The sequence below is a fragment of the Ambystoma mexicanum genome, chromosome 5p (assembly GCF_040938575.1).
Source record: "Ambystoma mexicanum isolate Mex_15411 chromosome 5p, UKY_AmexF1_1, whole genome shotgun sequence".
Classification (NCBI taxonomy): domain Eukaryota; kingdom Metazoa; phylum Chordata; class Amphibia; order Caudata; family Ambystomatidae; genus Ambystoma; species Ambystoma mexicanum.
The window spans coordinates 948858498-948882600 of record NC_090930.1 but is presented as its reverse complement, the minus strand read 5'-3'; the positions used below and the strand labels follow the sequence as shown (position 1 = coordinate 948882600).

Here is a 24103-nt window from a genome sequence, read left to right as displayed (position 1 = left end):
TCATACCAGATAACAACCCCTATACATTCATGAAAAAGCACAACACCTGGATTTTTGGGATGCAGCTCTAACTCCAGGAGCTAGATTACAAACATTTGCACCAGTGCAAAAAAGTGAGAAAATGCTTTGATAATACAAAATGGAGCAAGCCACTTTTGGCACAATCAAAATTATCTAGAAAAAAACGTTTGCATGAATCAGACTGTTTTGCTGTACCATGGATGCTGCATAGCAGAAAACGTAGTTAATAAAACAACCTGCTTCAATCTTGCCCTGGTGAAGACATTTTTGGATAATACCGATTGGAGCTAAACCTGATGGCTCCATTCCTTATTGTCTAAACAGCAAAATTGGTGCTAAATACGTTTGTTCCATTTGTTTTTGTTGCCAAATTGCAAAGTTGATCTGGACCCAGGTGCCCCAATGACTTTCAGTCGTGTAGATTTAGCAAAGTCAATAGTCCACAAACTTGCATTCTGTGGAAACTGGTAGCATTTCGCTTTTGGTCCATGGATGTAAATAAGCCTTGTATGGTGTTGAACAGCAGCCATCATTGTGGCAGTGGAGAGCTGCAGCTGTGATATTGGAGTTGGCGTGGAACAAATAGGGATTGGTTAGCAAGCGCTCAAGTGCCCATAAGGCCAGGTGAGAGTGATGTAATTCACCATTCGAGGTGGAACTACACCCACGTACAGGCCCCGCGTTATGTCATGAAGATGGGTTTAGCAGCCTGAGAACCAGAATGCCAGTCAATGGTGAATGCTGAGCTTGTGGTTAGGAACTGCTGGGTGTAATGGAAAGATCCTCTAAAGTTGGTTGGTTATATCAGGTTGTTTATGTTATGGGGGTAGGTCGGGCGACATTCTACCAAGCTCGCATGGCTCTGTAAAACCATACCACCAGGATGTACCGTTACAAAGTTCATTGTTAATGCAACAGACTAAATGTATCATACCAACTATTCTGTGTAAAGTGTGTTGTGTACAATGCTGTGAAAACCCTGAGGTTTCTGTGGGGGGGGGGATATTTTTGGATGGGGATACTATGCAGGTTTATCAAACCATTTCGCACAGCTGTGTGGAAATAAAGCACGCCTCTGCTGCCTTTTTCACGAATTGATTATTTGGTAATGAGCTGCGGGCTTCTACTACTTCCAGTAGGGTGACCAGATATCCCGGTGTTCCTCACCATGTGCCCTTGTCTTGAACAAGATACTTCAAAACAGTAAAATGTCCAAAGTTTTAGGAAAAGATTTAGAATCTAGCTCCTGCTCAAAGCCCTTTTCTGATAACTAGACAGATTCCAAGTGCAGCGAAAGCATGCAGCGTGTGAGGAATAGTGTAACTTTGTGTTGCTGCCAGAAAGAGAGAAGGCTGGAAGACGTGTTGTATCACCGCGGCCATGGCCCATTTTAAACTGGTCTTCTGAAAAAATCGAAAACACCGCAATGAAGAAAGCTCTGATATGCCAATATTCTGTTGACAGGCTCCACCTTTCATGCCCCTTTTCTATGTTTAATTTTGCAAACAGTATTACAACTGGCACGTACAAGAAGCACGTAGTGGCTAAACGTTGGTGGTTTAAGGTGTCCGGCTTGCCCTGGAAGGGAAGGTGGCTTTACTGCAACCTGGCGAAACTTGGTTCTTCCCCATCAGGATGTCATCTCGATTCATAAAAAGCTCCCGAAATATTCTTCTGCGTAAACTGAACTGGCTGTGACGAAACTTGTGCCTCGGGAGACCTACAATAATTCACAAAATGGCAGCGACACTTCAAACCAATTAAATCTGCGCTTCCTTTGTGAAACTATATGATAGACCATGCCCATTACTATTGAAGAATTACCACCAGCACAGGTGGGTGGTAATTCTTCCACTGGTTGGTAAAATCAAGGCGGAGTGGGATTATAAAAATGAAGTCGATTCTACCAACGCCGGTGTGCATAAGGTTCCACTGTCACAAAGTGCCCTGACATTTCTGGATTGTGAGCCTCTGTAGCCCACTCCCCAGCGTGCGAAGGGGCCTCTTGGCCACCCCATAATCGCCCACTTTCAAACCAATTCACAGCAGTTCTAAAAGTGGGGGATTTCACCCTGGCATCACTGGCTCCATCCCGTTTTGGCACATAGAGCCATAGATGGCCATGCCAACACCATTGCACCCACTCAGCTTCAGCCAGCCTGCCACACTGGACGGGGGAGTCTGCTGGTACGCTGCTCCTGCAGCTAGGAGCCTCCTCCCAGGCATTGAGCACTAAGCACCACCATCAGGTACTGCCACCTGCACCACTCCATCAGCCCCTTCAGGTGACATGAGCCTACGTGCCATGCTTTAGATAATAGTCAAGATCAATGCTCTGCTTCTGGATGAATAGAAACCCATTCTAAAATACATGTTATGTTATGTTACTTGGCATTTACATAGTGCCTTATGTATAATTGGAATGATCTCAAAGCGCTGGTAAGTTGAACGCCCTCGGGAACCGCAGTTCAAGTCAGTAGAGAGAGAGAGAGAGTTGTATGGTGCGTGGGCGCACCGGATATGTGTGCAGCTGGTGTGGTTGTTGCATGATCAACGTTTCTTAGCAGTAGGTGTGGTGCTGAGGAAATCAGTTGGATGTGTTCAGTCTGGAGGGTGGACACCCAGACTGAGTTATGGCTGCTTTAAGCCTGAGGAGACGCCTAAGCTAGCCGGTGTGTGCTCAGCTAGCTGTGTTTTATTAGGATGATGAGGTGTTTGTGGGGTCATGTTAGTATGAGAACAGCTAAGCCGAATGTGTGATAGCATAGCTGTGTTCTAGTTAAATGATGGTGTATAGGAGAGAGTAAGCGTAGTAGTGTGATATGGTGGTTATCAGTAAAGCACCTGCGACCAAGCACGAGAGCAGGACGGGGCCGTACATAGCGGCATACGTATATAAAGCGACAGGATGGATAGGGTAAACATGTGATACAGATAACATGGGGATACAAGTACATAGCATATACATAGCATAAATAGGAGATACAGAGACATCAGACATCACAGGTGCTACAATACAAACCCAATGGTAAGTAGCGCAAAGAGATTGGGCAAAGTCAGGACATCAGCTAAGTCTAGAATTAGTATCTATGACCGTATTTCTCTTACCTCGGGTACCCTGGGCGGAGGTTTCCTGGATTTCCCTTCCGTGCTTTTCTCCTTCAGGAGCACCGTGTGAACATCCAGGGTTCCGATCAGCGTATTTGGCTTAAATTTTATTGGTACTTGAGATGCACTCGATGTAATTTGAAGAACATGGTGAGCTGGGTTCAAATGGTACTGACTGCACAACTCCACCAGCAAATCCATCATAGCTTTCCTGCAGAGGGAGGGACATAGCAGGACACGTGTTACTGGGAGCTCTGCACAAGGTTACAAGATAGAAAGGCTTAGATTTCTTGAAGGCTGTACCAAAGACAGTCACATATTTTGCTCGAAGGAATGGAGGGTTGGTGACAAATATATAACATCAAGTGCAACAGAATGTCTAAATATCTAAGACAACATAATCATCCTTTACTTGTCACATTACACCTGGATGATGATTTAAGCAATGATACTCACGGCAGCGGGCTTCATCGGCTGATAACGGTCCCGTATCCGCCCAGGAATTAGTGCTATTAGTACCGCTGGGCCATGCCCCGTGGTTCTGATGGTTCTGTCATTTCATCGATGGGTGAAATTTCTATGGGATTTTTTTCTGAGTATTTTTCTCCAAAAAAACTCATCGAAGTTGATTTATATTTATTTTTAGGGGGATTCCCCCCAAGACCCAATCCACCATTATTGTCGAACAACCCCACCACTTATATATACTTTTCCAACACCCCCTAAATATTTCGATAAATCTTTTCAGAACATTTTACTCAGAAAGAAACGCACTGAAATTTCACCCATCGATGAAAGAACGCTATGCGGGTTCTAAAAATGTGTTCAAAATAAAACAGCTGCAGCAAGCACACGGGTAGTGGTGTCAAAGGCTGGCATGGAGATGGAAGACGCGGCTCTGAGCTTAGCCCCTTCTTCCGTTTCCGTGGCAGGAGAGGTGGAGCCAGCGTGTCACTGGAAGAAGCTAAGAGCTGCAACGGACTGGAATGACAGCCATGTAGAAATCGGATGCTAGAGGTAAAGAAGAGATAACTAGGAGACTCTATGGGTGGTTGAGTGGCCAGGGGCAAGGCAGGGGGTGGTGAGATGTAGGCAGAGAAAGTGTACGATCTCTTACATTACAATAAACAAGATGCCTTGTATGCGAGGGGATAACAGTGCCTGACCATGTATTATAAGGAACAAAATATCCCCTACCATACCTAAAAGGATATTGCAAGTCACCTTGCAGCTCCATGACCTTATGAAGGAACTAGGCTTACCATATATTAAAGCCATCTACTGACGTCACCATGCTCATGGGAGTCGAGCAGCCAGCACTCATCATCAGTTATGGTAAGACAGTGCTCAGCTGTAGAGCTCTTTATTATGGCAGCCGTGATGTGCTCCTGCTAGGCACCCTCATTGTCCTGTCTGCGGGACACCACTCATGTTCGGCACCCTTAATGACAATGAGGGTGTCAAACAGGAAAGGTGTCCCGCTGGCAGGACATTGACATGAGTAACTCTGCCCAAATGTCCTAGTCGGGCTCACAAAAGAGCCACTGGAGTGGCAAGCTAATAACCCTCCGCCCCCCCCCCCCAACTCCTTCCCCACCGTGGGCACTAATGTTATATCGGAAATGCAAAAGCAGTGAGGGCTTCATAAAAAAGAGGAACAGCAAGGGAGAAAAGAAAGACAAAAATGAAATGAAAATGATTATGGAGCCAGGACAGAGCATCGGAAGAGTGAAAGAAAGGTATAGAAACTAAAGCAAGGTATGAAATGGGACAGAAAGTCGCTCCAGCAATGTTGGTCTTGCCAGAGCGCTGCTCTGTCTCGGGAGGATAGCTCAGGGGCAACGTGCTCGCCTTGGAAGCAAGACGACACAGAGCACTACAGGTTCGATCCCCGGGTCTGCGTTTAGGAAACCTCCGAGTATTAAGCGCGTTAAAAATAGCCTAACATCATCACCCTCTGTCCTCAGGCCCAAGAAACTCTCAGATCTGTTCTGACACCGAGTTCTTGTACTAAAGCAAAGTAGGAAATGAGCCAGAACGGCGCTCCAGCAAAGCTGTGTTCTGACCCCAGGCCCAGGAGCTAGCACAGGACATTCCACGTTCTGGCACGCCCGAGCAGACCGCTTTCAGAAGACCCAGCATGGGAAACTGAATACAGTAACAGTCAAAGACACACACACTGAATTACATCTGTCCAACTGGTATATATGTCTTACAATTTCCAGATTTGTTTTGTTAGGCTGAGTATTGTGACCAGCGAAAACAGAAGATATCAACTTCCATTATTCGCTCAAACGGGTTTCTTACTGAATCTTTATAAGACATGTTTCAAATTTAAAATTGTGGGCATTCTTATGTTCCCATAATGATCGTTGTGTTTAAATCACAAGGAATGGGTTCTATGAAGAAATGTTGTGTTGCATGACCTGGCCAGGGGCCACGCCCTTAGCCCTGTGTCCCAATAAAGAATGAGAAAGGGTTTTTATGCCTCTTAACGACTCATCTCCAATTCTCCACGACCTCAGAATTGGTCCTTCATTCCCCACAACATGTTCACTTCTGTAGCACTGGGTGTTCCCATATTCAAGGCACCGTCAGGCTTGTCTCGGGATGATAGCTCAGGGGCAACACGCTCGCCTTGGAAGCAAGACGACGCAGCGCAACGCAGGTTCAATCCCCTGTACCGTGCTTAGAAACCTCTGGGTATTAAGCACGTTATAAATAACCTATCACATCATATACATATCATAAACGTGTTTCAAATCAGGGAAGAAAGTAGTATTACACATCATGTAGGTGCTTCAGGACAGGTCCGGGTAGGATAAGAAAAGTTGAAATAGGGGCTACTGACGAGGTGTTCTTGGAAGTGCAGGGTCTTAAGCCCCCTCCTGAAGAGCTTGAGGGACAGAGCTCCCTCCCTCCCCCACCTCCGGTATGAGTTGGCATATTGTTTGAGAGTACGGGTGAGCAGCAAGAGAATACAATCTTCTGGTTTTCACCTTCTTACATGTCCTAATTTCTAGTCTTGATGTATTACAGCCCCAGAAGCAGTATCGGTAGTTAGTGCTTTATTGGTGATGTAGGCTACCCTAGGCTGGAGCAGATGTTGGTTTGTAATTGATAGCCAGTAAGGTTCCCTTAAAGTGGATGTGATGTTGCCACATGTGTTCACTACGTTGACGTTCATGCTTTGCCTCTTGCAATCTGACCACAGTGGAGTTTGGGGTAATGACAACAGGAGTACTGCCACTGTAGAAGGAAGTGTGAATGGGGGAGTGGAGGGTCGTTCTATAGTGTGAGGCCTAGATGAAGGGCTTTATTGTCGGAAACAGGTTAAGTTGATGCCGAGCTGTTTGTTTTTTTCTTAGTCATGTGGGTCTTAAGGGTGAGGTTGCTCTAATGGTGAATCCATGTGTTTTTACTTTGGGCGTTGTGACAAATCAACTTCCGGGCACCAGTGGTCCAGGTGTGAATATCGGTTTCTAAACCATCAATCAGCGCCACCCCACTATTACACCAGAAGTGATCCAAAAAGATTGCAATAACCAGCAAATTATGAATCCCCTTGTCCAATTTTGATAACGTGGACAGAACAGCAGGCTTATCTCCGAACTGTCGTGGATCGTTGGTTGGTTGCAACACAGTGAAAATACAATTTGTACCCAATAATAAAAAACACAGTCCAGTCAAGGTTGTATCAAAAATATCTACTTTATTTATATCACAACAGACAGTTTTAGCAACATTACGAAATACAACCCATCCTGTAAAGGAATGCAGAGGAGAGACTGTTTCAAAGAAGGAAAAGGGATGCACTCTGGATACTGACAGGAGTGTAGTCGGTATGGTTAATAACCACAACAGTTTTAGGTTACTTGGCTTCAGCATAAAGGGAGCAATGGATCGTAATATGTCTGTAGGGGCCTTCTGGGAAAGACTAGGGGGACAGAACCACAATGTACCTTGTGCTGTAGGTGTTCTTGGTGCTCGACAGGCTTCTGTGACAAGAGTTCAAGACGGGAGTCAGCTGCGTTTATCAGGCAGCAAGACGGTTCGGTAAGCGATGCTGGACGAACGGCTGCAGGCTGACCTACACAGCAACTCGGGGTCAGGAATCGTTGTCACAGTGCTGGTCGGCGGTTCTGAAACACTGGTCGAGACATCTCGGATGTCTTTAAGCGACTGCTGCTTGACAACGGTTAGCGTTGCAGTCGGTTGCAGCTCAAGGAACTCGACTGGCTTGAAAATGTCCTTTAAGGTGGACGTCGGTAGATGCTCGTCAAGGCACTTCTCCCAGCTTCTTCAATGGGCTTGTTTTGTCCTTTAAGGCGGATGGCCCAAAACTGAGGTGTGTACTGCAGGCAGCTGCCTTGTCCTTAGTTGTAGGTTCAGAGACCTTGTGGTGCTTCCTACCTACGAAGCTTGCTGCACAGCCTAGCAGGGCACGCTGTGTGCTGGCTGGTGTGATGAATCCTGTTAATCCTCACAAAGACCCTACCTGAAGTCTCCTCCAAGGTGGCCAGGGGAAGCCAGCCGCTACCTAATCCAGACCCTGGGGGTGGTATTAGCAGGGAGGATCACCTGGGAGGAGAAGGGCCCCAGGGGAGTAGGAGGACTGCGTTGGGTGAGATGCAGTATTTGTCTTCCTCATAGGAAGAGATGTCAGTGATTCCAGAATATGTAATGGCTTGTTGTCGGAGTGAGCTTTCTTGTTCCAAAGCTATTCATCCTGGGGGTTGCGAAAGCTGTCCTAATCAATCATTTATTAGGCGTAAAGCTCTCCCTCATAAAGCTACCCACACCTATAATCGTAAGACCCCTTGTAGCCAACAAAAGAAAGTTAAAAGAGGACATCAGAACATTAACATCTTAAGTTCTGATAACGTTAACTCTCCTTTGATTCCTAACCAATCACTGACGCCATTTTAAAAATCCTCCTGAAAATATAATGAAGAATGGAAGTGAAATAAGTGCATTTAAAACCAATATGCAGAAAGAAAAAGGTAACTTGAACATGTTCAAAGTACCGGCACGAGGAAGAGGGGTGTGTAGGCACTAGTCTGCAAGATGCAGTCTAGTGATTCCAATGACCCACAACTGAGAGGGTCTGATGAGTATAAAGTCCCCCCTGAGGGGCGGGCCATTAGGAGAATAGCAGAAGGTGGAGTAACTGTCGACACTCCACGTTGTAGGGGCAGCAGAGGTTGAAGGGAAGCAGAAATGCCAGAGCTAACCACTGTTTGTGAAGAGGATGCTGGTTTCGTAAGGGTCTCTACCCTTAAATACATTAAATGCAGACAGTGTGTGGCAGGAAGCGTTAAGCTGGAAGGCTTTCCCCAAAGTGACTTGTGCTTCGGTGGCAGGCAATCACCAGATTGCTTGTGGATCAAGGAACGCCCTCTCTCGACCGGCACAGGCGGGAAGCGGCGGAAGCTGAAGTGGCAGTGGCAGCGGAGTGAGCGGTCCCGTATGCAGCACCCGGTGAGTTCCCCAGTATTGTGTGACTCCAGAACACTCCGTAATCGGCCACTATTGAGAATATTGAATACCGAACCAATGTAAAGAAATTAAAGTGGCAGACTGAGAATAACTGTTCATACCAACTCCATGGATACAAAGCAGCTAAAGTGCCAGAATGAGAGCCTGGAAAAACACAAGAAGGTTATAATTGCAATTACAAAGGTCGAAGTAATTACCAAGGCCCAAAGAAGGCAATATTACAAGAAGGTTACAAACTACCATTGCCAAAGCCAAGAAAGGGCAAAACGAAAGCAAGATATTAAGAAACAATATTGCCAAGAACAGGAGAGGGCAACTCAGAAGCAAGCTAGTTGTAATCTCTATTGCCAAAGAGAGGAAGAGGCAATAGGTGATAAAGATCCAAACAAGAATTGCCAAAGCCAAAGAAGAGCAAGTGTGATAAAGAGTCATTATCAGCATTTGGTTGATGTAAGAGTGGGAAAACAAGAGTGGCAGAAGAGTTGCCCTCCTGATAGACAGTATTCAGGAGGATAGGAGCATAATCTGCATTGCATGTGGCAATCACAAGAGTGGAACAAACAGCACCAATGGGTTTCATATTTTCTCAGAAGTAGCAGCCCATACTGAAGTTGTTGATACTGAAGTTGTTGAAAGTCAAAAGACTTTGCTAAGTTGTTTGAAGTGAACTTTACCACAGGCGTACTTGTAGTAGTGTTGGAAGCTTTTAGTCCTGGCAGGTGAGTATACCAGGGCAAGGAACTTTGTAATGGTAGTCCCGGCAGGTTAGTGGACCAGGAAGAAGTTATTGAAGTGCTGTGTTGTGGTTAAAGACTGTGGAGAAGATAAAGTGGCAAGACCACTACAGTTTCTTGTGAACTATTGTGAAATCATCCTGACAAAAGATTGCTGTTGCTATAGATGAACTGTGGAAGTATTTTTTGTTTCCTAAAGAAGAAGTTGTGTTGCACTCTTTGCCACAAGTGGAGAGACGAAGAGTTATAATTTCTTTTGTACTGTTGGAAAGTCCAAGTCAGAGACTTTTCAAGCAAGAAGAACATTATTACCAGAACTTTGTTGTAGAACTGAACTTACCTAATTTTGAACTACTGATATCAATTCCTACTTTGAATCTTGGGTTACAAGGAGAAACAGTGATTAAGTGTATGTTGGATACAACTGTGATTTTGTTATATTTGAATTGCCATATATTCCCTTCCTATGTGTGTTGAATGTATAAGTGTGAGAAACAGGTTCCTTTTGTTAGTGTTTCCTTTAGTTTATTTTGATAGGCAGGAAAATCTTTGTCAGGTTAGAGATAGTCAGGCGTTTATCAAACCCATTTAAGTTAATGAAATGGCATCTTATGAAAAACCTTTAACAAGTTGTCTGCCTCACATTTCTGAGCCCTTCACACGGGATACCACTTCTGGAGCGGATGGAGGGTGCTCTGAGGTATTTATCTCCCTCTGTTCCCTGGGAAATATTTATGGGAGAGATTTTGCTTCCCTCTTTGGAGGCCCTGGCCTTCCTTCACTGGCAGAAGATGTAAAGCAGACAGAACCTTCAGCCAGGGTCCAATGAGTTCTTCTTGCTACTCCTTGCACAGTATTCAGATGGTCTGCCAAAAGAGGGGCTCAGCCCACTTTTAAAGCCAAGTGGGCCACAGTGATAACTGTAGGCTAACCCCACCTTAATGAAAAAATACTAACTACCTATCTTCTGTCTACTGTTGATCAAAGGGTCTCTCTATTTAATGGGTCTCTCTGTTGTTTCTGATTAAAGTGGCTGGTCTCCCTTGATGCTGTGGCAAGACCACTCTCTGGCTCCTGCAAACCACATTCTCTTACCTGATGAATGGGGTCCCCCTGCCGAGGAGGCTTACTGTAAGCATGCAGTCCCAGACATGACAGTTCACTGTCAATTACACTGAGGGCAGGAGCTGCCTTCAGGTTGCAACAGTTACATTTGAAAGGTTGTTGGGGTTTCCTGTCTCCTTTGTTAATCTCTGCAGCAGGCCCATGTGGGTCTGTTTGACGCACACTCTATTGGAATAGTAATTGCTGCCACCAGCTGCAGTGACCAACAAAAGAGAGGGATGGATCCATGAAGCCTTTGTTAGTTAATCAGACAGGCCATTGCAGGGGGGTGGTTGGCCCTTCCTCTTTCTGGAGAAACGTTGGTGTACTCCTGGCTGTCATATCGCAACTTAATATGACAGGGCAGACTGTGCCTGTAGACTGTGTACACCCAGAGTACATAGGTCTGTGTGTCTGTCATGTTGTGAGCCTAGGAAGAGGTGTGTGGATTAGCCGTGCGGGTGATCGAATTCCTCACATGCCCCCCAGCCTAAACATGTGAACAACCACCCTACTGAGGGTCTGGTTCATCATCTAGGTAAAAGTACCGGCTGAGGCCATCTGCATTTCCATGCTGGCAGCCTGGCTTGTGTTGGATGTCAATATCCAATCCATGTAGGGATATGGCCCAATGCAAAAGCTTAGGGTTCTCACCTTGCATGGCCATTAACCATCAAAGAGGCTGGTGGCCTGTTTGGATAGTAAAGTGCGACCCAAAGATGAAGGGTTTCAACTTTTTTATTGCCCACATGACTGCGTAAGTCTCTTTTTTAATGATGGCCCATTTCCTTTGCCTTTTTTTCAATCGCCTGCTAATGTAAGAAAGAGGTTGCTCTACCCCTTGAGAGTTCAGCTGCGTTAAAACACTGCTCCAATCCCAAAATCACAGGCATCGGTTTGGATAATGAACTCCTGACCATAGTCTGGTATTTTCAGAACTGGAGCCCTGCACAATCTGTCCTTAAATCCAGAAAGGAGGTTTGACAGGTGGGTGTCCAAGTTACCTTCTTTGTCATTTTCTTAGAAGTTACATCAATCAGGGGCATAGCAATGGTTCCATACCCCTTGATGAATGTCTGTAGTACCCGGTGAGACCTAGAAAGGGTCTCACCTGTGTCTTTGTGGTGGGGATGTCCCAATCCTTCACAGTCTGTACCTTTGCTTCGAGAGGTTATTTCTTACCTACACTGACTCGCTGGCCTTGGCCTAGGTATGTCACTGTGCCCTCTGTTATCTGGCACTTCATGTCCTTGATAGTCAGACCTTTGTTCTGCAACGCCTGGAGCACTTGTTTCATGTGGGATAAGTGATTTTCCCAGGTGTGGCTGAACACTGCAATGTCATCTAAATAGGCGACACTGAAGTTTTCAAGTCCAGACAAAACCTGGTTAACCATCCTCTGAAAAGTGGCAGGGGCATTCATCAATCTGGAGGGCATCACAGTGAGCTGATAATGTCCCTTTGGGGTTGTGAATGCTGACCTCTCTCTCACTCTATCTGTCAAGCCGACCTGCCCCCTGCCGTGAGGTCATAGGCGCTCATGTACTTGTCAATGCCACGCTTGTCAATGATCTCATCTGGCCAAGGAATGGGGTGAGCATCTGTCTTTGTGACCGAATTGAGCCCTCTGTAGTCCACAAAAAAGCAGACATCAGTCTTCCCACCACTGGTCTTTTTAGGGACCAGTACCACTGGGCTAGCCCAGTGGCTATGGGATGGCCCTATCACTCCTAGAACAGCATCTTGGAAATGGTCTCCTTGGTGGTGTCCTTGACTTTATCGGACATACAGTGAATCCTGCTCTTCACCGGCTTACTGTCTCCAGTGTCCACATCATGGGTGCACCAATCTGGGAGACCTGCATTCACCGGAAACACACCGGCAAACTAGCCCAGTAAACCGCGACAGTCTGTCAGTTGCTGTTCTGACAGGTCCGTTGCAAGGTTGACACCTTCAACTGACCCATCTGTGGCTTCAGTGGGCAGGAAGTCTGGGAGGGGTTTGGTCTCCACCTCAGTCTCTCCATCTGTCACACCAGGACCAAGTCATCCTGGCTATAATGGGGTTTTAGCCGGTTGACGTGAAAGATCCTGCCCATCTGTTTAGGTCCTTTCACATCAATGAGATAACCTACTTAACTGTCTTTTTTCAGCACACAGTATGGGCCAGTCCACTTGTCCTGAAGGGCACTGGATTTGACAGGTTCCATAATCCACACCCATGAGCATGGAGAATAAACTGTCACAGTGGCCTTCTGGTCGTGGCAGTCCTTCACCAGCTCCTGACTGTGCTTTAGGGTCTTCATCGACTGTTCCATGTACTTTGTCATTCTACACCGAAGGCCAGGTACATAGTCCACCACATCTTGTGTGGGGATGAGGGGTTGCCCACCCATCCCTTTCTCACTAGACTGAGGCGACCTCGTACAGGGTGTCCAAAAGAAGCTCAAACGGGCTGAACCTTACTCCGTTCTGTGGCACCTCTCTGTAGGCAAACAGAAGGCATAGCAGGAGAATATTCAATTTTCTCCTCATGTGCTCTTCCAAGCCACCTATCATGCCTTTCAGGGTCTTGTTGAACTGTTCAACAAGCCTGATCGTTTGTAAATGGAAGGAGGTAGAGAACCGGAAGGTGACAACACACTCCCCTGTCAGAAACAACTTACTTGGGGAAGTCAATAAGGGACAATATCCCAATCAGAGACTTTGCAACCACAGGGGCATTGATGCTCCGCAGAGGGACACCCTCAGGGTACCTATAAATGTAGTCTTCCACCACCAATATGTATCCATTCCTTGAGCTGGTTTGGGGATCCAAAGGACCAACAATGTCCATGCCTATTCTCTTGAAGGGCCGCCCAACCACGGGTTAATGGACCTCTCTGTGGTTCCTGATTAAAGCGGCAGGTCTCCCTTGAAGCTGCAGCGAGACCAGACTCTCTGGCTCCTGCAAACCACTTTCTCTTACCTGATGAATGGGGTTTGCCGGGGAGGCTTACTGTAAACACGCAGTCCCAGACATGACAGTTCACTGTCAATGACACTGAGGGCGGAAGCTGGCTTCAGGTTCACCCAGTTAAATATAAAAAGATGCTGGGTTGCTTGTCTCCTTTGTTAGCCTATGCAGCCAGGCCCCATGTGGACCGGTTTGAAGTACACTCTAATAGTATGGTAATCACTGCCACCAGCTACAGGGCCCAACAAAAGAGCAAGGTGGATCCATGGAGCCTGTGTTAGTTAATCAGGCAGGCCATGGCAGGGGGTGGTTGGTCCTCCACTTTGTGGAGATGACATAGTGTACTCCTGGCTGTCATATCTTAACTTAATATAACAGAGCTGACTGTGCCTGTAGGCTGTGTCCACCCAGAGTACACAGGTTATGCGTTTGTTGAGTCATGAGCATAAGAAAATGTGTGTGGATTAGCCCCACACATATTCCTGAGGTTGGTCCACCATCATTTTATTTAATCCAAAAAAAAATGTCAAACAGGCAAGCGCACACCCACCGTGCAGATGGTCGAATTTCTTACAGGCATGCTCTGGGGGGGTGAAGCCGTCGGGCTTCATGTCCCTCAACCAGGTTTGGATCGGGGTGTGCCTGGAAGAGCCTCAGAGAAGGATGATTAAGTTTTCATCCTTCAATCAGCCCTCACTGAGTGCACTGGTAATGCCAACAAGTGGGAAAAATAAAACAGAAGTCAATTGTGTATAATGTATAGAGAATGCTGCCATTTCTCATACAACCCTAAGCACAGACTGCTAAGCAGGTGCCAGTCATCTGCTAGTCACACACATAGCTTTGCAACACCACAAATAACAACTTTGCTGTTTTACCTGAACCAGAAAACTACAGGTAACACACACATTCCTGGAGTAGAGTGCATACACCTCATTAATGCAGTGGGGTATATGTAACACAAGGTATTGGCAATCTCACCGCCACTGGGCCCTATGACCTGCAGGTTGGCACAGCTCTCTGCATCAAGTTGAGCAGCGCACAAACATCTTCAGCATGTGATCAATTTAGCCAAGATTTTTGGTCAGTGCCCTTGCTATTGAGGCTGCACCTCCCTAATTTATTTTCTTAGGCAATGCACTCAAATAAATAAAATGAAGTGAAGCTTTAGGACTCCTCTGCCCAATTCGAGGCCCTCCCTGTTCCATGCACACTTCTTTAATCCACTAGAAGAACTCAGACACACGTGGCACTGCAACCAACCGGCTGGAGTGGGCTGTGGAGAGTGCTGCCACCTGCCAGTGTGAAGAAAAGCACTCAGGCAGCTCCCTGCTCTCCTCCTCTAAGGCCTCTTACCCCCTTCCTCTCTTTGATAATATCCATGCTGCTGGATGTCCCCTAGTCTAATGCTAAGGCGCAGTATTTTGTGAATGCGCATTTAGAGCTTGGCCATCAGTGACACTGCACCAGGTGCTGGTATTTTAGCACAAGAAGTAAGCTCTGCCATCTGGGCTGCCTGCCTCCTCCAGCTCCTGCGGCACCCACTACTGTTGTGTGAGAGGAGTGCACGGAAGGCAAGCTCCCACACACTTTCCTTACACCACACCACTGTGAGTTCGGCTGTGTCATACAATACCAGCTCATAGGCACTTGAATGGTAGGGGCATCTTTCCAGTACCAACACAAACGCGCCACGCCTGGTCATGTGTTTAGGTACTCTCCATTTTCTTGGGTTGGTCTATTGAGGCGGGGCAGTATTTGGTGTGTTAGTAAGATAGTCCGCGATTGGATCCGGGGAATTTCTGTTACGTAATTGGTAGTTAAGCGAATAAATAAAATGTCTAACATGTATAAATGCACAAAAGTATGGCGCTTATAAGGGAAAACACTTGAAGCTTGAAAAGGGAAATTCTAGAAATAATGATTTCGTATAACAGCCCGGCTATGGTTTATCGTGACATAGGGCTTGACTGCAAGTAGATTACTGTGGCGTTGCCCCGTAAGGGCTGCGCACGCGGCGGCGTGACGTTGCACGTCGCCGCGTGCAGCGTTAATAAACGGGGCGTTCCCGGAAGCCGCAGAGCGACCGGGGAGCCCAAAGCCGACAGACGTGTGTGTGTGAGCTCTGTCGGGTTGGGGGCTCACGGGCACGCATGGGGGGGCCAAGGACAAACCCCCAACAATTACCATGTTATAACCACCTGGAGGGAAGCCATGACATCTCCCAGATCCCCTGCTGCGTCCCGCAATGTAATGCACCCTTCTCTAAGCTGAGCCACTATCCCTTTAATGCACTTAATTTAACACATGATTTAGAGGAGACTGCAAAGGCAGGTGAGCATTAACAGGAATAAATAGGTTTACACTGTACTTTCTCGCTGCTACGCTGCCATGCAAAATACGCATCTCTGATTCAGTGTTTAGCTTCGGAACGACTCGAAATAGCACAATGGAGCCCTGTGAGGTACTAGGAGAAATACCAGACAGGCCGCACGCCAATATAAATAAAACAACACCATTCAAATAAACTGTGGCTTCCTTTTCCTGGCCTGATTTCCATGCCGCATGCCCTCAGACATCAACCACAAGCAGCAGAAGTGGATAACCTCGATAGATTGCATAGAATCAAGATATACCAAGGCGCACTAATGTCCCGGGCCTGTAAGGACGCAGGTCTGAATGGCTAGCAGCCTAGCAGGGGCACACACAGAGTCTTGCATCTACACGAAGCTGCTGTCACAAAAACTAAAGCATAAATGAGGCAAGCAAAAAATGCTACCAATTCAACCAAGGCATTTTACAGGCATGAAAAGACCACATCTTGGCAGCAAAAGGTGCCACAGGTTCAAGGAAAAAGGTCAGATTTGTTTATTTTTTAACATGTTTTTTCTTACACATCTATAAAAAAAACTAAAAATAGCACTTAATTCTTCATATGTCATATCACGCAAAAACACTGCATTCCTTCAACCCCACCTTTAGTCATAGGTCCTATTTCAGAACCTATCACGCCTAGGATATTAGACATCTCCACACACTTTCTTTCAAAAATAGAGTCTGCAACTTTTATCTTCTTCATAAGACTGCCTAAAAACTACTAACACAGATCCCCTAAACTTCCTACAAACAAAACCACTGTCCCCCACACTTGCTCCCACAAAACAAAAAGCTATTCATTGTATTCTTGTGCACACTACTGGAAGAATGAATGTGCCCCCCAACCTCTTATGCTCCAACACCCCTGGGTCCAACCAAAATACTCTGCCCATAAACAGAACCTAGCCACCTGCGCCACATGGCCAAGGAGGGTGCGGGGGAGGGGGGACAAAGGGTGGCAGACGGTCTTTCCTTAAATCATCTTGCCACACCTCTCTGATTCACTCACATATTTCAGCCCAGTATGCTTAGATAATATTAAAATCCCGCCACAAATGCCAATAGGTTCCCTGCACCTTACACGTTACAACGCGCCCCAGGTCCTGGCTGGAAGATAGTCCAGGAGTTCAGTTCACTTTTTGTCAGAGAATGTGATAACATTTCTTTCCATAAAATGTGCGAGTCTTCCCATTTTTTGAGAGATTAAATACACCCGTATTGTAAAAGTCCCTATGTGGCCACATGGAGCGGCTGGGGAGACGTTCAAGAAACAATTCCTATCCACATTTCCACCGGTTTTTTTTTTGCAAGGTTTGTTTTAAGCCTAAAGAGTTGCACATAACGACCCGGCTCTTTCAACAGTTGGGTCAGTTAATTATTTCAGTCTGCCATTTGCCCCAACATGGTATCAGTAAAAAGGGCACATGCTGCCCTCCCCCAACACAGTGAAGGCCTGGCTTACAAAGCATTTTTCACTGGGTTTGCGCTATTGTAAAACGGGTTTGTAAGTCACGCCCTAAACCACTTCACTTGGTGCAAATACCACACATGTCGATCATTGCATACACACAGCTAGCCAACCACCCCAAAAGCACGTAGAGCGACATGAAGTGGGGGGCACCACAGTCTAACCCCCAAATAAATGAAATGGTTTCGAATATTTGCCATCTGGAATACCTTTATCAATTGGCCTTCAAATCCAGCACAGTCGCGTTCCGAAGAATCCCAGCAGCTCAACCAAGAAAGCCTGCCCAGCTCATTAAAACGGCTTCTCGCTGTCAAGAGAAAGGAGGACAGGGCTGCCCGCATTCTCCAGGGCTTTCATGGATCAAATTCCGGGATTTGCAAATACCGCCTGACTACTGTCAATCCTTCACAAACCCAGGCAGAAAAATCCTTGGGGAGATGTTTAGCAGAAATATTCAGATGTCAGAGAAACCAAGGCGTCACACACCACAGAGAAAACGGATAGTACACTAGTACTAGTACACTAGTATCCTACACTGATCAAGGAAGAAATGTGCAAGTAAGAATACATTTATTGACGGGATGAAGAAAGCAAAACTGTACTCCTGCTACGCCATATGCCACAAAGGTAAAGCGCTGGAGAACAGGCCTTCTTCTGATATGCACCCGGACTCTGGAATAACATAACATACGTTGTATTGGAACCATCTCTCTTGAACTTGAGAAAGGAATTGGAGTTCCTGCTCTTCAAGGACCGCCTGGTTGCCTGTTGACCCCCTGAGAGAACCTTTTCCCCTTCTCAGTCCTACCTCGCCCCTAGCTTTCCTCGCCATTCTCCCTTCTAGTCTCTCAATTCCAGGTACCTCTGTGTCATCTTGAGAGAGCTTGGGTAACTTAATCCTGGCTGAATATTCATTCGGAGCTGCCTCATTCACTTTGTCCTGAGGAGAGTCCGCTTCCTGTACTAAGCCCCCTATTTCAGGGCAATCTCTTTTGGCTTGGTGTATCTAACACCCTGCCTTCTTCTGGGACTATGGTCACTGTTCTCTCTCGCTTCTGATCATTTGATACCAACCAGCAGGGCTCTTATCCTTCTCAGGGTACCATGGAAGCCCTGCAGCGTAGCCCCCTCCGACTGTGTCACTAGCACCTGGTCGTCCTCCTCTTGCAACCTCCTGTACTTACCAAGGATCCTTTTCCAGGCAAGGGGTATTTTGCTCTTGACCCCATATCTCCTGCCTGCAGGAGATATAGGACCCCGGGTCTCGAGGACTCACCAAAAACAAACTTCAGCATGGGCAACAATGAAACATCCACGAGAAGAGTACCAAACAGGGGAGGTATACAGTTTTACAACAGCCCCCTACAGCAGAGCTTAAACTTAGCACTAGCCATTGGCTAGTGATAATTGACTCTTGGCAAGTAAGAAATGATGTGATGTGTGTATGTGTAGAATTAAAGTGGCAAGTGATTTTTTAGGGCTGTCTAGTAGCTTGCAACTTCACATTTTTACCCCTGCCCTATCTTGGGGTAGACGTTTTAGGTCCCAACACGGGAAAGAGATTCACACTACGTAAATTGTCCTAGACATTGGTGCAGCTGGGTTAGATATGATGTTGCAACTAAATATGTGTTCAATGTAGTTTACTGAAATGAGTGTTACTTTGTGTTTTAGTTGGATACATTTTAGAGCCACAGCAGGCAGCAACATGAGTAGCAGTAGCCTGGATACAATGTATTGTGCATTTTACTTGTTTTAACGCTGAGAAGTATGTAGTGGAGAGCTTTATGCACGCACAACAGAAGTTCATTGAGAGGGGAACTAACATATGGGAATTGGATAATGGTTTAGATTGCAGACACATTTAGGGCATTGTGAAATACGGGGTTCATTCTGGGTACATGCAGACATTACAGAATGCAGGTTTCACCTATTTGGAGCCTTAGTAGGCCCAGAGTCCCTGGATTTGCAGGAATTGGTTGTTTGCATGGTCTGGAGAGCTAGATGAGGGGTAGGAGGCAAACTCCACATGGGTAGTTGTGATAACATCCCAAAGAGCTGAAGGCGAGAATGGAATGGAAAGCCACTTATTTGATTTTTACGGCCGGATTGGGTTTTTAGATAAAAAGGGTAATTTTCCTGGGAGCAGAAAGGCATGTTTTTTGATGACCAGAAAGGCAGTTACATGAGGGGTAAATTGAGAGCTGGTGGTTTTTGGGCTTTCAGGAAAATAAGTAGAATGTATGCCGAAGGCTATATGATTTGAGGTGGCAGTCGCAGATGGGTTTACATAAAGGAATGCAGGGAAAATAATATGGGACCCCAGGGCATCTGTGAGAAAAGGATTTTACTGCTGCTTCAAAGGAGTACCCTTTTATTTTTCTCCCTCCCCTTGCCTTGAAGTTTTGATGCAAAGCCTTGCACAATCACCATCTGGGTTAATGTGTTTCTGGCCCATGCTATGAATAATAAACAGAGTTATTCATGAATGATAAAGGTATTATGTGGAGTACGTCATAACTGACTTTGAAAGAAGATCACATGTACTTTTTGAATCTTTCCAATGAGGTTTTGTGAGTTAGGGGGATTAAATTACTTTGTATGCATTAGAGGTAGCCAATGACTTTGTAACAAAATGTCTGTGATTATGTAAATTGTCTAAACTGTGTGTAAGCTGCAACTTTGCTGTCATTTGGAGAGAATAAAGTTATATTCAAAGGAGAGAGCAAAGGGGAACCTCCAGCGATAACATACCCCTTCTGAGCGATGCTAAGTTGTCAGGAGTTTAAATCTACACCTTTGGTCAAATGCATATGAGGAGAGATCTTGAAATATCCAGCCCAGTCCCAAACGTCAACCTCTCTTGCTTTCCTGAGTATGTCCTCCTTATTACAATAATAACGACACTTAGCTACTACTGACCGCGGGCCCGTTCCTGAGTCAGCCCCATGGTGGACTCTATCAAAGAGGATTTCCCTCTAATTCTCTGGGCCAAGAAGTTTCCATATTATAAGCACCAGTTCCAAGTCTTTCTGCGTCTCACCATCCTTCTGCGAGAGCCCCAATATACACAGGTTGTTTCTGTGTTCTCTATTTTCGATATAATCCACTTTGCTTCTTGAGCCTCCCTCTGCATCTTCCAACTCCTTAAGACTTGCTTCCAGCCTGGATTCTAAAATGTCAGTCGGCAGTTGGTTATTTTCCAAGGCTTCCACTCTATCATCCAATTTCACAACACGATCTTTAATGTCTCCAAGGGAGGTTTGCACCTCTGCCCTGAAGGCCTTCAATTCATGAAGAATCGTCTGGATGTCTTGCTGTAGGTCTCCAGCCCCCTGCTGCCGGTGCAACCACCCTCCATCTCCACTCTCACCAAAATGCACAGGGGCAGTGTGTGGTATTACACAAGTATATACCTCTATCCCTTCCATATCAGGTCTTAAACCCCACTTCCATAATTGTACCATCCGCCAAGAGGGTCTTGCGTCATTGGGTCATCTTCCCTTCCAAAGGTTGGTGGGGATTCCGCACTCAGGGATGGACAGAAGTCTCTTATTCCATTGTCTGTCACCTGGATACCTCTCAGTTACAGGTCCTCCTTCTTTGCCATCTATTCAAATTAACCCCTATTATGTGGGCCTCTGCCCGGGACTCTCCCCCACCTGCAACACACATTTTTTCAACTGTTTCATTCTCAGCACATCCTACAAAAGGCGAGGGTTGCATCGCCTAAGTTCCCCAGGCCACTGATTCATACGTGCGCTATCTCTTACATACGCCATCCAAATAAGTTGCCAGGTGGAGCAGCGATGTTCCTCACCTTTACACCCAATAGCGGGGTTATTGGCTCAGCAGATGCTCTCCTACAGTACATCTGCACTGGGCGTACACTTAGCCCTCCAGCTTGCTATTAGGCTTTCAATCTTGGCGAGTGCGGGATCGCAGCCACCGCATTGATATCGTCTCCCCAGTCCATGGAGTTATTTCACCCCTCAGTGTCTCACTACCTTCACATCAAGTGTTCCTGAGGCACCTATGTACACAACGTCTCTCCGGGCTCACCAGCTGTGGGGCCCGTTGACACCCTTTATTACGCCTTCTCGAGGTTCCTAAGGGATTTGCAGCACAACAAGGCTGTTCCTTGCTCCTCTAGTGATAATCTGAAGGCCCTCCCGCGTTTGTCCACACAACTACTGCGTCACGCCCAGCATGGCCTCCAGCTCTCGCCACTGCAGTCTTTGTTAAAGCATGGCCTTGTACTGGTCGTAGCAAGGCCACAACTGCTGCATTACACGGCTCATCCATGAAGGCACAGCTTCACACGAGATGGTGTCGGGAGTGGGCCGACTCGTCTGCATGTGTCGTAGCAACTTTTTAGTTTCCCTGGAATCTCAGTTCACCATATTCCGTGTGCTGGGTCGGAAGCTCATGCTCTCTCCTTTTAATTTATTTAAAACATCCGAAGGCTGGTGTTTTATGTTAGGATATACTCATCATGTTGTCCTGTCCATTTTCATAACTACAATGAGTTAAAGGTAAATAGTTGGCCCCCTCAATTGTAGCTTTACATTTTAATTATGGTTTGTTCCTTTCGCTTCCTCATTGGTCAACAGCAATTTTTGTTTTGAAAGCCTCAAACACATCGCCATAATGGTCAATTTGCAGGGTTGAGATAATTGTACACTGGTGTGTTTTATTTAAATAAAACCAATAAGTATGCTAGACTGAAAGAGGAAGACTTGAGGGTTTGAATACTAGATTTTCAGGACCCAAGTTTCCAAATTCAGAAAATAATGGGAGGGTTCAAGAAACTTTAGCTGCCTTGGCAAGAAGACATTTAGCTACAAACATCCTGGGGTGGGTTATCAGAAAGGGCGTGCACTACATTTATTTTGTTTGACTTTGTACATCACTGGGCCAGGAAAAAGTGTACATTGCAACAACCCACAGCCCATCAACGTCTCATTACGCTAGCCAAGCTTTGAATATTAAAATTATTCCAAAGTTGATGAAAGGAGTAAGATTTGCATGGTTGATATTAAAAGCTGTGATTTTCAGCACATGAGTATGCTGGTGATATTAAAAAGATTTTTTTTTTTTTTAGTATGACATTGTCCCACGGGCATGGAAAAGAGGATCTGCTTCATGCTCTTGACTTTCATTAGATACGGGTAGTTCTAGCCCTGGTTCTTGCCAAGACAGCTCCAATTAATGTACCCTTACCAAATGGTAAGGGTACTGGGAGACAGAGTAGCGGAAGAGTCGTCAGGCCTCGCAAAATTCTTTAAAATCCCACTTGACCTGTAGGGTGAGTTCCTTAGTTTGCATACTTGGCATAAGAGAAAGGCACTCACCCTATGGTGATGGGTGACAAAATATTTACCAGTGCTTTCTGTAAAATGGTGCATGTCACCATAAGCACACTTCATATTTGGTGCACTGCGCTGCCATCCAAAGGCCAGTCATGCTAAATGAAACGTTTATTTGCCTTTTATTGCAAACAAAGTTTGTTTGCAGTAAATTTCAAATAAGTTTCAAATATCTCCATACTTGTCTGCAAGGTCGAGTACATGCTAATTGTACTCACCGTTCATAAACTCTCCTCGCCAATGCCAGTTGGCTAGTAGATTTTGCGAGCCCTTATCGAGGCTGATTGATGTGCAATTGAATGGCCACCAAGGGTATTTGGAGACTGGTCAGAGTCAACTGTATGGCTGGTTCCAGAGTAGACAGGAAAACACGTATACACATTGACCCCTGCTGGAGCAAAGAGGAGCCATTATTAAAGGTACTCTAGTTAATAGTTGTATTCATGCAAAATGGCAGCATTTTGGGCGGCGAAGCAGGCACTCTGCCACAAATCTGGGGGAGTTCTGATGGCACGTAATAGCACTTCAAACTTGGAAGAGACTAAACCGATTTCTTAAATTGCACCCAACAAGCATCATTACTGTGAAAAAACAATAAACTGTTATCAATGGTCATTCTTAATGCCAACTCATCAGTACTTCTGCTTAATGACCCATCACGGTAACATCTGCCGGAGTTCCTGTTTCGATTTCTTAACAGCAACCCACTGCAATCTGATCAAATAACCCTGTAACATCCTGGCATCCTGTGCTTATATCTGTGACCAGTGAAATGCCCGGCCTACCATGACTCAGTGTCGGGGAAATAGATGGTTAAAGCTCATCTAATGCAGATCTGCGAGAGAGCACAGATCCAAAAGAAACACTACTAAAGAAAAAGAAAGCAAGCAAGTTCTCTACCAAGCACAAATAAACATTGCGCACCATAACCATGCCAGAATTCTACACTGGCTGCATGAATACATAACAGAACCAAGTTGCTTATGAAAATCCTAGCTGCACGTTTTTCTCTCATTTAACAATCATAAAATGTCAAATCCTGGCTCTAAGCATTAGTAGTACCCGGCGAGGGCGCAATCAGAATGAAACAAGTATTCTGATTGGCCCTCGCCAGGGCTTTACCCGGCCGAGAATCCCTCGATTCTCGGCCGGGATTCCAGCCGCCTTTTCCACGGCGGGGGGCGTAGCAGCCCCTCAGCCAATGAGGAGTCTCGAAGCGGGGCCATCCCCGCTCCGAGCCTCCCCATGGCTGAGAAGCTCCCTTCGCCCCTCGCCGGGGACTCAAGTATGTATTTTTTTAATTCCCTTTCCTCCCACCTCCCCGCCCTCCCCAGCCCACTTACCTTCAGCCTGCTTTTTCCCCGGTGGGGGACGATGGCAGCCTCCAGCCGCGGGGAGACTCAGAGCAAGGCCATCCCCGCTCCGAGTCTCCATGCGGCTGGATGCTTCCATCGTCCCCCGCCGGGGAC

At 46.2% G+C, this 24103-nt stretch overlaps 1 protein-coding gene across 5 annotated transcripts in view; it reads right to left on the bottom strand.

The window, feature by feature from the left end:
• COBL (cordon-bleu WH2 repeat protein) overlaps window positions 1-24103 on the bottom strand; it is a 1669181-nt gene that overhangs the window by 929863 nt on the left and 715215 nt on the right. For all 5 annotated transcript variants that reach the window (XM_069613403.1, XM_069613401.1, XM_069613405.1 and 2 more), the window contains one exon: window positions 3130-3340. In XM_069613403.1, the coding sequence (XP_069469504.1) occupies window positions 3130-3340 (211 nt within the window). The remainder of the gene's footprint in view (window positions 1-3129; window positions 3341-24103) is intronic.